This window comes from Podarcis liolepis (assembly GCF_965112155.1).
Source record: "Podarcis liolepis genome assembly, chromosome: 9".
In the NCBI taxonomy this organism is placed as follows: Eukaryota; Metazoa; Chordata; class Lepidosauria; order Squamata; family Lacertidae; genus Podarcis; species Podarcis liolepis.
This window is the reverse complement of record NC_139564.1, coordinates 74,419,191-74,434,619: the sequence shown is the minus strand read 5'-3', so window position 1 is coordinate 74,434,619 and position 15,429 is coordinate 74,419,191. Positions and strand designations below refer to the sequence as shown.

Sequence of the window (15,429 nt, the reverse complement as noted above, 5' to 3'; positions counted from 1 at the left end):
TGCTAGCCAACTAAGTCACATATTAGAGCCTTTGGAAACAATGGATTTAAGTGACTTTCTTCTCTTTTAAGGTTTAAGAGGAAAGACTGGCCCTGTAGGACCAGCTGGGGAGAAAGGCGACCAAGGAGAAGCTGGCAAAAAAGGGCCCACCGGGTCAGGAGGTGTGAAAGGCAGCGTGGGTCCCGTGGGCCCCGTGGGTCCCAAGGGGGAGAAAGGAGACAGAGGAAAGCCAGGATTACCAGGAACCTGCAAGTGTGGGCAAATAGTTCTGAAATCCGCCTTTTCTGTTGGGATCACGACGAGTTACCCGGAGGAAAGGCTGCCAATTGTTTTCAACAAAGTCCTTTTCAATGAAGGAGGGCATTACAACCCTTCGAACGGGAAGTTCATATGCGCCATCCCAGGGATCTATTACTTCTCCTATGACATCACTTTGGCAAACAAACACCTTGCCATTGGCCTGGTCCACAATGGGAAGTTCCGGATAAAGACCTTTGACGCCAACACAGGGAACCACGATGTTGCTTCCGGGTCCACCGTGATGTACCTTCAGCCGGAGGACGAGGTCTGGCTTGAGATCTTCTACACGGATCAGAACGGTCTCTTTGCCGATCCCACGTGGGCAGACAGCCTGTTTTCAGGATTCCTCCTGTATGTTGATACAGACTATCTTGACTCCCTATCAGATGAAGATGAACTGTGAGGCTGGAGATAAGCAACCTCTAAAGTGAACTCAAGACAGTGAACAGAATCTGGCCTGAGACAAATCAAGGGAGGATTTTTGTTTTGCTGATGAGGCCTCCGAAGCAGAGGACTTCTCCTGCAGTAACAAATGCTGTCTGCTGCTGCTTTTATTAAGCAGGTGGTTCTACTAAGTCGATGTACATAACAGTCCTCTCAGAAACCATGCTTATAATATTTAAGCAAATGTATGATAATGTATATGCAGTTTTATATAAAATATGTTGAGTAAATGGCTGGATTACTATTTCTGTGAAACTAAATATAAATGATATCTGTGGTAAATACTTTTATGGTTCAAGGGAGGTAAGTGTTAATAAAGTAATGCAGGAAAAAATTGTAAATGCAATTATACTGCTGTTCACTCTTTGAAATGATTTGACCATAGTCAAGACTTGGAAAAGTGTGCAAGCTGATTCCAGTATGCCTTCCCTCCGCCTTACCTGCCACTCAAATAGGAATGGAATTTTCTGGGGAAACTCAGAGCCAAACGTATCCACACAGGTTTTTTAAAATTCCCAGACAGATCCTTAATCTCACCAATTAGCTAAAAATACAAACAATTCTATGCATAATATGTTTGTGTTTATAAAGGCCAGGTTTCCTAAGTCCATAAGCATATAATATTAAAAGGTTAAAAAAAAAAAGGTAAAGGACCCCTGGACGGTTAAGTCCAGTCAAAGGTGACTATGGGGTTGCGGCCCTCATCTCGCTTTCAGGCCGAGGGAGCCGGCGCTTGTCCACAGACAGCTTTCTGGGTCATGTGTAGCATGACTAAACTACTTCTGGCACAACGGAACACCGTGATGGAAACAAGAGCACACAGAAATGCTGTTTACCTTCCCGCCACAGCGGTACCTATTTATCTCCTTGCGCTGTTGTGCTTTCGAACTGCTAGATTGGCAGGAGCTGGGACAGAGCAACGGGAGCTCATCCCGTCGTGGGGATTTGAACCGCCAACCTTCTGATCGGCAAGTCCTAGGCTCTGTGGTTTAACCCACAGCGCCACCCGCATCCCTGCATATATTATACATAGGAACATAAGAACATCAATAGGAGTATAGCATCTAGATCAAGGGAAGTAATAGTGCCACTGTATTCTGCTCTGGTCAGACCTCACCTGGAGTACTGTGTCCAGTTCTGGGCACCACAGTTCAAGAAGGACACTGACAAACTGGAACGTGTCCAGAGGAGGGCAACCAAAATGGTCAAAGGCCTGGAAACGATGCCTTATGAGGAACGGCTAAGGGAGCTGGGCATGTTTAGCCTGGAGAAGAGGAGGTTAAGGGGTGATATGATAGCCATGTTCAAATATATCAAAGGATGTCACATAGAGGAGGGAGAAAGGTTGTTTTCTGCTGCTCCAGAGAAGCGGACACGGAGCAATGGATCCAAACTACAAGAAAGAAGATTCCACCTAAACATTAGGAAGAACTTCCTGACAGTAAGAGCTGTTTGACAGTGGAATTTGCTGCCAAGGAGTGTGGTGGAGTCTCCTCCTTTGGAGGTCTTTAAGCAGAGGCTTGACAACCATATGTCAGGAGTGCTCTGATGGTGTTTCCTGCTTGGCAGGGGGTTGGACTCGATGGCCCTTGTGGTCTCTTCCAACTCTATGATTCTATGATAAGACGAGCCTGCCTGAGCAGACCAATAGCCCATCCAGTCCAGCATTCTGTTCTCACAGTATCCAACTAGATGCTTGACTCCACCACTGGTTCAAGACAGGGTGATGCACCACTTCATCCCGGAATTGATGACTAAGATTCTACCCAATGCCTTAACTGCCACATGATGCTGAGGGTGCTCAGCCAGATTAAATGCATTGCTGGCCAGCAGGATATGAAAGCAGACAGTGCCTGGCCAACCAGTGAGACCCTGACGAGAGATAAGGGCTTCTGATTTGCCCACTTGAAGTTAAGGTTTTGTCAGGCAATTACGCCCAGCAGACCAGCCACAACGTGATCTCTGACCACCCGGGGATGGTTGCTAGGAAAAAGGGGGAGGCCGTAAACATGGCCCACCCAGGAAAGGGGGTGAGCCGCCATTGCTGAGCCTCCTTACCCAATGGCACTCTCACTTCTCATCCCTGCTTATAACACATTTTCATAGCAGCTACTTCCAAATTTATCATCGAAGTGATAACATGGCAAAAGGCAAAAATAATTCATTAATTCCAGCTGTGCTCCTGCCTCTAAGTGCAGCTACTCACCCTCTGTGTTAACAGCCACATAAAGCTAAAATGAAGTGTGGACTCACAAGTGTCTTAGCCACACCTATGACTGAAATTGAGTCACTAATATACGTAGCGGGAAAGACAGATGTTACCCTTTAACGGGGTCATGACAGCAATGGAAAAGTGAGTTCAGTTTCCGTAGATTTCCCCATGTGGATTATGTATTTTCAACTGCTGAATAATATTGGCATGCATTTCCTCAAACAAGAAACATCTTGATCATTGCTCTTGTAGGTACTGGCAAAAACTGCCTGGGAATATTGGTGTATTTTGTTAGAAACACACACAGCGTGCCCCACAGCTACCGCCCATATTCAGCCCGGCCGTGTTTACCTCAGCGTGGCTGGCATGAGGCGAAGCCACATCTTCCATCACAGGCTGAGCCAATTCCAACTGCTCAGCCCCTCTCCCTTGCCTCCGGAGGGCTTTGGCATGGACTGTCTCGTAGGGCACCAGGGAAGAAGGTGGATCACAGCCTGAACGATCCTGGTCCCACATGTTCCTGTACCAGATTTCAGCATGAAGCAGCTCCAGTGAGTAACAGCTACAGAAATAAGCAACAAATATAGAATAAACAATGAATAGCGACTATAGAATAAACAGCACATCCCCAACTTCGTAGCTTTCTTGAAATACACACAATGGTGATTTACAACAATGGTTTGTTTGAAAGCCCAGCAATTTATTTTTCACTATTTGTTTTTTTTTATAAGATATTTATTAAGATTTTCCAAAAAAAAAACAAAAAAAAGAAAAAAGAAAAATACAAAATAAAAATAGTTTAAAAACAGTTCAATCTTTCCATCACATATTTTTCATTTGCTTATTTCCCGGACCTCCTCACGCCTTCCTTTTCTGTATTCCAGTTCCAATTGTTAATTCAGCAAATCCCTCCCCTCTTCATTCATCTTAATCTTCAATTTTTAAATATTATAACATTATTTTTTTTACCTATTAATAACCATTTTCTCATATTCCCTTATAGCATTACAGCAAAAGACCACTTAGTTTCTATCCAACATCATTCTAACATTCATTAATTTTACAGTGTTTCTGTAAATAATCTTTGAACTTTTTCCAATCTTCTTCCACCGACTCTTCTCCCTGGTTTTATTTTTCACTATTTGGTAACAAATATGGGTCGCAACTGAGCCCTTTAGACAGAGAGCATGCACAAATCACTGCAGGTTTTTCTGCTTGCTCTTGCTCCCCACCATCATTCTGCAACCCATTTGATTTGTAGCTGAATGCTGAGACAGGCGCCTGTCTTGCCCCTCCTGGTGGCAGAACACAGTCCCTGGCATCTCTAAGTAAGGCAAGGAAACGCGGCAGCCTGAAACAACTGCGTCAGTATATAGACAACAGTCAGCAGCAAGATGAATCCATACAGTGGTACCTCAGGTTACAGACGCTTCAGGTTACAGACTCCGCTAACCCAGAAATAGTACCTCGGGTTAAGAACTTTGCTTCAGGATAAGAACAGAAATCATGCTCCGGTGGCGCGGCAGCAGCGGGAGGCCCCGTTACCTAAAGTGGTGCCTCAGGTTAAGAACAGTTTCAGGTTAAGAATGGACCTCCAGAACGAATTAAGTTCTTAACCCGAGGTACCACTATAATCTGACTCACAGTGGGGCAGCTTTGAATGTTTACATTTTCTTTCTTTAAAAGAAATTTAAAATACTGTGTGTGTGTGTGTGTGCGCGCGCGCGCATTCATTCAATGTTATGTACATTTGTTTTATTGCTCCTTAAGAAAAAAGGTAGCATTCATTTTTAAATATTAAAGAGACTTCTTTGGGAAGTGAGTTAGTGACCTGACTTGTTTCCCACAAGCCACTGCTGTGTACAACAGCTTTTGCTGCAAAGAACGTATTTCCAAGAGAATTACATCAAAGTTCTATGAAAAACTTATTTCCTTCAAATTTAGAAACTTCAGGGAGGAACAAAAATATAAATAAAATTATTGGGCACACTGAATTCTTCCCTCCCCCAACTGCACAGCTAGGCATGAAGAAGATGTAGAAGAGATAAGCAACTCTCATTATTCACAGGTATTCCATGGCAGATACAGAAAAGCTCTTCAGAAAATATCAAAACTGGCAAAATAACAGCAAGATGGCTTGAGTGTGTGCTTTCTGATGGTGCCTGTGGCATAGCATGGGTTGCCAGTGCCCAGGGCTGTGCGGGGGGGGGGGAGGAAAACAGACGGAGCATGCTGTCCTCCACCACCCCGCCTTCCCAGCTGTCAATAAAGGTAAAAGAACACATTTCTAGCATTTCATAGAATCAGAATTATAGAGTTGGAAGGGACCCCCCCACAAAGGCCATCTAGTCCAACTCCCTGCAATGCAGGAATCTCAGCCAGAGCATCCATGACAGATGGCCATCCAACCTCTGCTTAAAAACTGATGGACTTTTGGTATCAGACAAAATGAGTGGGAACTATTCTGAGTGCCTTTCCTTGCCACCTGAAAAATCCTTCCAGGTGTTCAGGGCCTTTGTACTAGGGTTGGGGAAGGCTGGGAAGCTGTGGCTCTCTACAGCTTCCATCATCCTGACCACTGGCCATGGCTGGCTGGGAGCTGGGAGCCCAACAACATATTGATGGCCACAGGGTCCCTCACACCAGTTTTGTACCACCAGTGGCCAGTTCCCGGTCTCTCCTCATGTCTGTTTGCACAGTTAAAACACTTTTCTTCTAGCTGGTAAGTGGTGCTGGCAAATGTCCATGCTACACCGTTCATTCCAAAATGCTGCCTGGCAGCTGAAGAGTCTGCAGTCGGAACTATTTACATCTGATGGGGCCTGTGGCATAGCATGGATTGCCAGCGCCCAGGGATCTGCAGAGGGGGAGGGAGGAAAACGGATGGAGCATGCAGGCTTATTCAACTGCCTAATGATGTCCATGACACCTAGGAGATAGCAGCTGCAGAGATAAGAAGAGTCATTCCTATTTCTGGGGAGGGCACTTCCTGGTTTGCATGGAAAAGCCATTTTCAATGGAGCCTGTGATGGAAGCGCACAGCTCTATTGAGGCAGCACCGGGTGTTGACATTTTGTGCCTGGGGCAACCGCCCCAGTAGGCCTCCATGCCCCATGCTGGATAGCACCCAAGAACACTTCCATAGCCATTTGGGAACTGCACAACTCTGGCAGTGTAAAGGAAGGAGATCTAGAACATGTGCAAGGAATCTGAAAAACAAAATTCATGCCAAGAGCAAAAGTGATGCTTGTGATAAGGAGAGTGAGGCCACAAGCAGACATGATGTGGGAGATTGCCTGTCTGATACTATCGGTCACAGGGGGAACTTTTAGATATTATACTGGTATCTATATTATTTCTAAAAGAGCAAAAGTAGCTGTGTTGGCCAAATTCCACAGTAGGTCAATACCATTATTAAATCAGCCAAAATATTGCAAAATAGTGAGCAAGCTCCCCGTAACTCTATATAAGGCTAGTTTACCTCCCCCTGAAAAAAGTTCTGAAAAGTTTCCAAGTATATTCATTAGGTTATAGTGGCTGTCAAGACATAAAACCTGTTTACATAAGAGAATGTGAACTAATGCTGTGTTCTAAAATACCCATCAACATGACTGGCTACTATGAAGTGCCCATTGGACCTTCTGTTCCCTGGTAGAAGCAGAGCACATTTTATTGTAGGATATAGGAAAAGTGTCTTGAGTGTGTGTACATTGCGGCCTTGCTTCCCATTTTCAATGAAATCAAACATTTAAAAAACAACACCAACGCCACTTTTTGGCAGTAACAGATTTAGCATTTGATACATCTTTAATATGCAGCATGGGTTTATGTATATTTTAGTGAGAAATTTGGTGAATCAATAAATGGTAACTGTGGCTTAATGTAGAGCATCCAGTTCATTTTTATAAATCTGTTCCAGAAGGTGATAAATCTGACTCAATAGGCCATTAATCTGAACCCCTAGGTGATAAATATGGCTAGGAAAGCCATCTATCTGAGTCAATAGGTTATATATCACCTACTGAACTGCATCTGCCCTGTCTTATTTAATAGTTATATCTTTCCCCTTGGGTAATTTATCTTTTCAAGAAACAATTTATTGCTTGCTGTTTAAATTCAGCATGTAGGACATTTATTGAAGGAAGCACACACGTTTCAGTAGCATGTAATCTGCCACGTGTGATTTTTAGAAGCATCTCATGCACACATCCCATTAGACTGAGTGCTTTAGGGATGGTCTTTCCGTGAGACATTTTTTCTTGTTTTGTTACACACTTTTGACTTGCCATCCATCATCTGTAGAACAAAACGTTAGTTTATAAAGTAAATTAAAATCAGAGCTATTGAGAAATGTAATCCAGTGTACTTTATTGCTTTTTTTTACTGAACTTGTTGATAGTAAATCACTTTCAGCTGCTAGAGGGTGCTAAATCCCATTGATTTGACCAAAGTCCAGTTCCTCAATTAGCTCTTTGCAATTCAGAGCCATATGTAAATTAGCCAAGGTGTAGTGCAGTGTTAGGAATAGACTCCTCTCGGGAGGAAAACTCACTTGGTAAAGCCACCTCTCTCTCATGGAATTTCTGATTGCCTTCCATTGTATTCTCGCACATAAGAGAATGGCTGCTGTTTTCCCACATAGGATAATTCTAAAAAACCAGACTGCTGCTTCTGCAGATACCATTACAGAGGCAGCAAAGTACTGTATATTCACGACTCTGCCAGTGGATGGTCTCATGTGTGCAAGCACAGTATATCTTTAAGAACAGACTGCACAAATATTTACTGCATTCCTCTATCTAATGCACACAAATATTTATTGCACATATATCCTGACTGTCATAATGGGAGTCAGTGAATCATAGAACTGTAGAGCTGGAAAGGACCAGTGGGGTCATCTAGTCCAACCCAAAATGCAGGAACCTTTTTGTCCAACATGGGGCAGAAACCCACAACCCTCATGCTCTCCTGACTGAGCTCTCCCACATAGTTGGCAGCCTGTTGGGCCAGAGAGATCTAGGATTTTAAATCCCTGCCCATCCACAAAGCTTAAAAGGTGACCTTGGGCCAGTTACACTATCAGTATTACCTGTCCCACATGCTTGTTGTGAGGACACAGAATAAATTAAATCATAAAGCAGCAGCAGCAGCGAAGGGGCACACTGCTTCTGATGTGGCTGGCAGCAGTCCTCGACTTTGCACAAGTCTCTGGGATCCTGTTTCACATATCCTGCCAACTCTTTATCCTCATAGCACTGACATGAACATTGGGCTTTGCCATCACTCCCTGAAGCGGTCTGCCAAATGTGACAGATCTTTCCTTAGCTGAGAAGGAGAAGAACTGGAAGAAGATATTCCATAAACAGAGTTGCCAACTTCTTATATGGCTCTTGTGCCAGCAGAAATTCCCACTTCTGTTGGGACTGGATTTTTGTCTGCTTGGATTTTTGTCTGCTACACGGTACTTAAAGCCACACAAATTGTACAGCAGTGGCAATCCCCAAGATGAACAATAGGATAGCTGGTGTTATCTATTTTTCTTTAATTTCAAACATTTAGATCATATACAAAAAGGAGGTTTGTGACTGGAAAATGTACCGTTGTCATCCTCTTATGTGGCAAAAAAGAGAGCTCTTATTTTACCTGAAAAACTATTATTATTATTATTATTATTATTATTATTATTATTATTATTTTATTTAAAGACATTTTGGACAAATGCATGCAAGTCAACAGAACACAATGCTTTTGCATGCAAATAAGTACTGGATGTGGCCTGGGAAAAGGTACAAGGGGGCAATTTTATACTGCTGAGTATTTTGTTTGGGGGATTTTTTTGGTTGAAAACCTAAATTTCAGCAACCTGCAACATGGATTGAACTCAAAATTTTAGATGAATTATAGCCTCACAACTCTATTGCGCCCACTGTCCTGCAAACGGTGTTGGCAAGAGTCTGGTGCTGATAACGCCAGTGTTGCAGGTTCGATCCCTGGATGGGTCAGCTGCATATTCCTGAATTGCAGGGGGCTGGACCAGATCTTCCTCAGGGTCTACTCCAACTCTAAAATTCTATGATTCTAAGAGTGTGGAGGATTGCAACCTTATTTATTTTTACAGGGAAGACTGGGCTTTGTCTGGACAGGGCTGAAGGAACAATGGCTGACTCACTTGTGCCCAGTCACTGCCACTGTAAAATGTTGGTTTTCTCCGCTGAGTCCTACATTGCAGGGGTTTGGATTAAATGACCCTCGGAGCTCCTTCCAACTCCACAATTCTGATTCTAGAGTTCGCAGGGTATGTGAAACAGGAGGATCCCAGAGGACTGCCTAGTGCAAAGACTGCTGCCAGCCAGGTGTGACGCGGCAGCTTAAAAAGCCAAGGCAATTCTGGGCTGCATCAATAGGAGTATAGCATCTAGATCAAGGGAAGTAATAGTGCCACTGTATTCTGCTCTGGTCAGACCTCACCTGGAGTACTGTGTCCAGTTCTGGGCACCACAGTTCAAGAAGGACACTGACAAACTGGAACGTGTCCAGAGGAGGGCAACCAAAATGGTCAAAGGCCTGGAAACAATGCCTTATGAGGAACGGCTAAGGGAGCTGGGCATGTTTAGCCTGGAGAAGAGGAGGTTAAGGGGTGATATGATAGCCATGTTCAAATATATCAAAGGATGTCACATAGAGGAGGGAGAAAGGTTGTTTTCTGCTGCTCCAGAGAAGCGGACACGGAGCAATGGATCCAAACTACAAGAAAGAAGATTCCACCTAAACATTAGGAAGAACTTCCTGACAGTAAGAGCTGTTTGACAGTGGAATTTGCTGCCAAGGCATGTGGTGGAGTCTCCTACTTTGGAGGTCTTTAAGCAGAGGCTTGACAACCATATGTCAGGAGTGCTCTGATGGTGTTTCCTGCTTGGCAGGGGGTTGGACTCGATGGCCCTTGTGGTCTCTTCCAACTCTATGATTCTAGGTTAAAGCAGCCTGTCCCTTCATATGATTTCATGCATAGGAGCCAACTAGGGGTCCTTGGCCCCCCAATAAAATATGTGAGCCCCCCCCCCAAGTTGATGGCTATTGCCATTCAAATGGCGTGCATGGGCTGCATCTAGTGATCAACTGTGGGGTTTTTAATATTCTGTTGGGAGCCACCCAGAGTGGCTGGGGAAACGCAGCCAGATGGGCGGGGTATATTATTATTGTTGTTGTTGAAGTTTGCACCCCGATTTCATATGATTTCAAAGGGCAGCTCCCGCCCCGATCCCAGGGGTCAGATATCTGAAAACCCCAGGCAGAATTCAAGACCAGGGAGAAGAGTCGGTGGAAGAAGATTGGAAAAAATTCAAAGTATACTTACAGAAACATTGTAAAATTAGTGTTAGAAGGATGCGGGAATGAAGTTACATGGTTTTAGTAGAAATGCAACAAAGAATTAAGTAAAAGTTGATTGATAATGGGTTAAATTGAAAAAATTTAAGGTTAGACCGTTAAGATAAACTATAGAATAAAAATTGAGAAAGATGGGAAGAACTTGCTGAAATAGTGAATTGAATTAGAATACAAAAAAAAGGGAGGTGTGAGGAGGTCGATGAAACAAGAAAAGGAAAGGTAAAGACATGGAATATTGGATGTGTGTTTTAGTTTCTTTTTTGTCTGTCTTTTTTGCTGTATCGATATGTTTTGTTACTGTTCTTTTTCTTTTCTTTGTTTTTTCCCTTCTTTTTTCTGCAATTCTTAAACTTTTAATAAATATTACTTTAAAAAAACAAAAAACCAGCGACCTACACGCCCGGAGGCTCCGTTTCCCCCCTTGCATTTCTCCCCCCTTCATAGTCCCTCTGCGACGGGAGGTTCTGGGGGCGTCTCTGGACGACGGAGAGCCCCCCCCCGGCCCGGCCCGCCCCTCGCCCGGCGGCGCGCTGCCCTGGGGCCGAGAGGCGGCGCCCCAGACCCCGCGCCCAAAGGGGCGCCTCGCGGGCGGCGGGGGGAGGAGCTCGGCGCCGGAGAGCCGAAGCGCGCAGGCGTCTCCGGCCCGCCCCGCCGTCTCCGGGGGAACGGCGGGCCGCGTCACGGAGTCGGGCGCGCGCTTCCTCCGGTCTTGCGCGGCCCGCGGGGGCCGCCAGAAAGGACGCTTCGGCCGCACGTTGGCGAGGGAAAGAGGGGCAAAAGGTACGTGCCAAAAGGAGAGGGGGGCGCAGAGGAAGCCGAGTGCATTTCTCCGTTGGGACGCCTTCCTCGGGAGGCGGCCTGTGGCATTTCTGGGCAAAACCCCGACCTGCGAATGGCGTCGCACACCAGCGGCAAGCGGCGAGGATGTTCCCGGCCATTCCCGTTCCAACCTGGGCGCAGGGGCGCCAGCTCGCACCATCGATGCAAGACGCGGTGCGCGCACACACCGTTTGAATGGCAATGCCCATCAACTCGGAGTTGGTTCTTGTACACAGTGACTCTTCTGAAATTCGAGATGAACCCCATTGTGCCCCCGTTATACTGTAAAGTTGTTCTAAAGGATTATTTCAAAAACACCTCCCCCCCCCCATCTGTTCTCTGGCTTATGCCAACTAGCTGCAGTTACAGATAGGTAGCTGTGTTGGTCTGCCATAGTCAAAATAAAAAATTCCTTCCAGTAGCACCTTAAAGACCAACTAAGTTAGTTCTTGGTATGAGCTTTCGTGTGCATGCACACTTCTTCAGCTCATACCAAGAACTAACTTAGTTGGTCTTTAAGGTGCTACTGGAAGGAATTTTTTATTTCAACTAGCTGCAGTTTATCATAAATATCTCAGCCTGAGCCCTAAACTGTAGTTACTGTGGTTTATTGAAACAGCCATCTTCAAACCATGGTTTATGATTAATTGCAGTTTAGGGTTAAGATTAATCACAGGGGGAGGAGAATGGAAGACCATCTGAAAAGCCCAGTGCTTGCCTATGTAATGATAAACCATAGCTGTTATGTTGAAATATAGTCAGCACATCTGATTATGCTGAGATGCTTCTTTGGAGCAAGCTGGTTTTATGGCGGCACTGGCATGGTGCTTTCTCGGTGAGCAGCTGTTGCCCCACTGTGTTAGCTGCAGGTGCATCCCATGCCACATTTACCTTCCATCACCTGCTAATGTGTTTCAGCTGCTTGACTGCTCACCTGTCTCCAGTTTCAGATGTACAAAGAGGAGGTATGAACCTGAGACCCTTCCCCAAACTTGTTTCTAACAACATTGCAAATCTTTGTTTTGCAAGCTAAAGTCATTTAGATAAGGAACTTGAGAACCCTTCTCTGGCAAGCTCAGCCACTTGCTTCTCGTTCAGGTACCTAGAATAAAGTGTTCAAGCGAGATGCTCCTGGAATGAGCGGTGCATGGATGTGCGTGCACTAGTGAAAAGAAGCCACCCATTGTTGCTTAGCAATGGGATCTCCAACCCTTTCTCACTCGCACCCCTTCTTCCCTCCCTCTCTTCTTGCCCAATCTGACTTGTAAGCTGCAGAGAGAAAACACGAAGTGCCTAAGAGATAGGCGGCTGAGTGAGAGGGGCACACTATGGCAACTACCAGTGACCGGTCACCACGCAGTAAGTGCTCCAATCATTTGGGACTGAGGGGTGGAGAGCGGCCTGTCCTTCCCTTGACTGATCTGCAGGAGTGGGCCTTGTTGAGCACGGATCACATTTGCCTGCCAGTACAAGAGGGGAATCAACTCTGTTGGCTCAGCAGAAATTAACCATACACTTTAGCTACTTTGTGACTAAAAATCAGCTATCTCAAAAAGGAAGATGAAAATAACTACAGTAATACATCCACGAACATCTGCCTCGTCTAGTGTCCATTCCGGAGAACGTCCATGGCAAACCCAGAAGTACCAGAACGGGTTACTTCCGGGTTTGCCACTCGCGCATGTGCAGAAGTACTGAATTGCGCATGCGCAGACGCGGCACTTTGCCCTGCGTCCCTTTCAGCTAGCGGCCGGGGCTCCGGGACGGATCCCGGTCACAAAACAAGGTACGACTGTATTTTGTGTGCGTGCCTTTTGTTTTGCTACTTTTGTAAGTAATAAAGTTGCACTCTTTCAAGCTTTTCTCTTTGATGCAGCCACAAGGACTAAAATCCTTTTCATAAGATGAAATTGGTAGCAGTTACTTCCTATTGCATTATTTTTATCTAAAGTACAGGGCAGAGAGCTTTCTAAATTGTAATGTAATTGTGTGACACATGTTTATAGTGCTGGGTTGTTGAGCTGAGCTCTGCAGAGCCTTTTCAAATATTTATATATTCCATAGGAGAGGGAACTAAATAATTTAACTGTTCCCCACCTCCATATGAAATACCCCAAAATTCAGTTGAGTGTGGCTTATGTTCATTCTAGGTTAATGAACATAACCTGCCATATCAGACTGAAGCCCAAGTTAGCTCGGTGTTTTGGGTCAAGCAGTGGTTTCCCCCCCAAGTGCCTCTGAGAAGTTCACAAACAGGGCATGTTATTCTCAGCTCATCCTTCTTTATCCCCCCAACATAGGTTACTTATAGCGAGAGTGGACATTCCATTTACCTAATAGTGTCATAGTTCTATTAATTTATCTATTTTAAATATAAAACGCTGCCTTAAGTTAGTTACTTCTTGTATATCTTTGATAACTGGATGGTTTGAGCTGTTCAACATTATGCAGAGCCTTGCATAATTCAAAAGCCTGCATGCACTACCAGTGTCAAGTCACTGGAATTGTATTTATATACAATCATCATTCCTTGTCACTGTCCCTGTACTGTCCATTGTGGCAGTTTGGACAGAGGGGTATTGTGCTGCATAGCAAGGTGGGAAAGAAAATGAGGTGGGAAAGCAGAAGAGGAAGCTTAAGGGCTGTGCTGTTGTGCTTCTGTCATGCTGCTCCCATCATGATTCCATCACGCTGAGCAGAGTGCAGATGCAAGCCCTTAGTGGACCAAATGACAGCAAGGCGAAAAAGAAGCAACTTGCTTCCCTTCAGCTCAAGGTCTAATGGGGAGTGGGAAAGTGTATTGTTCCCATACCCCTGTCAGATGACTCCTGCTCTGAGGATCGGGCTCAGGACGATCTGGACCCTCCAGAAACTAAGGAACAACCCAGAACAACACCCAAGGAGCAGCCATGACCCTCAGAAGGACCCTTCCTGCAGAAAGGGAGCTGAGCGTCTGAAGCAGGGGCAGAACTTAGCCCCTTAGCCCCAGGAGTGATGGCAGCTCTGGTCAGAAGCAGCTCTGCTTGTGGAGTAAAGGGCTACTCAGGAGTAGGTCCCTCAACATGTGAAGAGCTCTCTGCTGAAAGCTCTAAGAGGCAGCAGCTGGGCCCAGGATATAATTCTGGAGCTCTGGTATAGAAGCCCCAGTGGGAGAGTTCTGATCATGACTTCTGTTTACCTGGCCCTTGCCTGAATCCTCCTTAGATCTGCTTGCCTGAAATTGGACCTTGGTGAAGTTCCTTTGGAGAGGGATGGAAATAGTTTAGGATTTTAGGAGTAGGTCAAGAATGGACAGTAGAATATAGCAGGTTGAAAGGGACCACATGATTCACAAGGACCTAAGTTTTGTGCATATGTCCCCACCCAGATTATTCTCACCCTCTAGTGCTATCCGAGCAGAAATAAGCACTGAATCACAATACAATTCGACTAGATGTGTTCTGATCCTGTCTATTAAGTATGTATTTTCCTTGCTAAAATGATTTTTTCAGGAAACCCACATTGGTGTCTCTGCAGGCAAGAATGCTAATTTGCCATTCTCACAGATGCTATGACATATATGAGATTAGGAATCCCTGCTTTCTACCTGAAAGTAGATCACGTGCATAGCTAGAAGAAGGTTCCTTTTAAGATGGCACTATGTAACTTGATCTTTTAAAACATACCGTATTTTTCGCTCTATAGGACACACCGGACGATAAGACGCACCTAGTTTGGGGGGGAGGAAACAAGAAGAAAAAGATTTTGAACCCCAGAAGCCAGAACAGCAAGAGGGATCTGGCTTCTGGGATAGCCTCTTGCTGTTCTGGCTTTGGGCATAGCCTATGAAGCCTCCGCAGGGCAGCGGGGTACCTTCACCCCGCTGCCCTGCGGAGGCTTTGCGCAGCGCTCCGTCTTGCTGTTCTGGCTTTGGGCTTAGCCACGCAGCCTGCATTTGCTTCATAACACACACACACATTTTCCCTTACTTTTTAGAATGGAAAAAGTGCGTCCTATAGAGCGAAAAATACGGTATATTCAGTATGCAACATGTCCTCACTAAATCTCTCTGCATTCTGATCTCTGCCTTCTCATGAGTGCTTTTACTCTGATTCTGGTTCCTTCCCCCACTGAATAGCTGTAACTTAATCATAATTGTTCTTGAAGGTTGGGGATCTGCTGTCTCCCATTTTTTAAGCAGTCTTGAAATGCTGAGATTATTCTCAAAACTTTTCTTTTCTTTTTCTTTTTTTGGTAGAGGGGTGGTGAGGAGGAATTGTGTCATGTCC

At 45.1% G+C, this 15,429-nt stretch overlaps 2 protein-coding genes across 6 annotated transcripts in view; both read left to right on the top strand.

Annotated features, from left to right (window-relative positions):
* Positions 1-1,090, top strand: part of C1QTNF7 (C1q and TNF related 7) — a 42,188-nt gene extending 41,098 nt beyond the window's left edge. For all 4 annotated transcript variants that reach the window (XM_083460794.1, XM_083460793.1, XM_083460792.1 and 1 more), the window contains one exon: positions 72-1,090. In XM_083460794.1, the coding sequence (XP_083316920.1) occupies positions 72-703 (632 nt within the window). In that variant the 3' untranslated portion in view covers positions 704-1,090. The remainder of the gene's footprint in view (positions 1-71) is intronic.
* A 9,795-nt stretch (positions 1,091-10,885) lies between these two features.
* The window catches only part of CC2D2A (coiled-coil and C2 domain containing 2A), a 64,285-nt gene continuing 59,741 nt past the window's right edge, over positions 10,886-15,429 (top strand). The window contains exons 1-2 of one of the 2 annotated variants that reach the window (XM_083460683.1): positions 10,886-11,122; positions 12,431-12,520. In XM_083460683.1, the coding sequence (XP_083316809.1) occupies positions 12,490-12,520 (31 nt within the window). In that variant the 5' untranslated portion in view covers positions 10,886-11,122; positions 12,431-12,489. The remainder of the gene's footprint in view (positions 11,123-12,430; positions 12,521-15,429) is intronic. The other variant, XM_083460682.1, reaches the window with a different exon arrangement.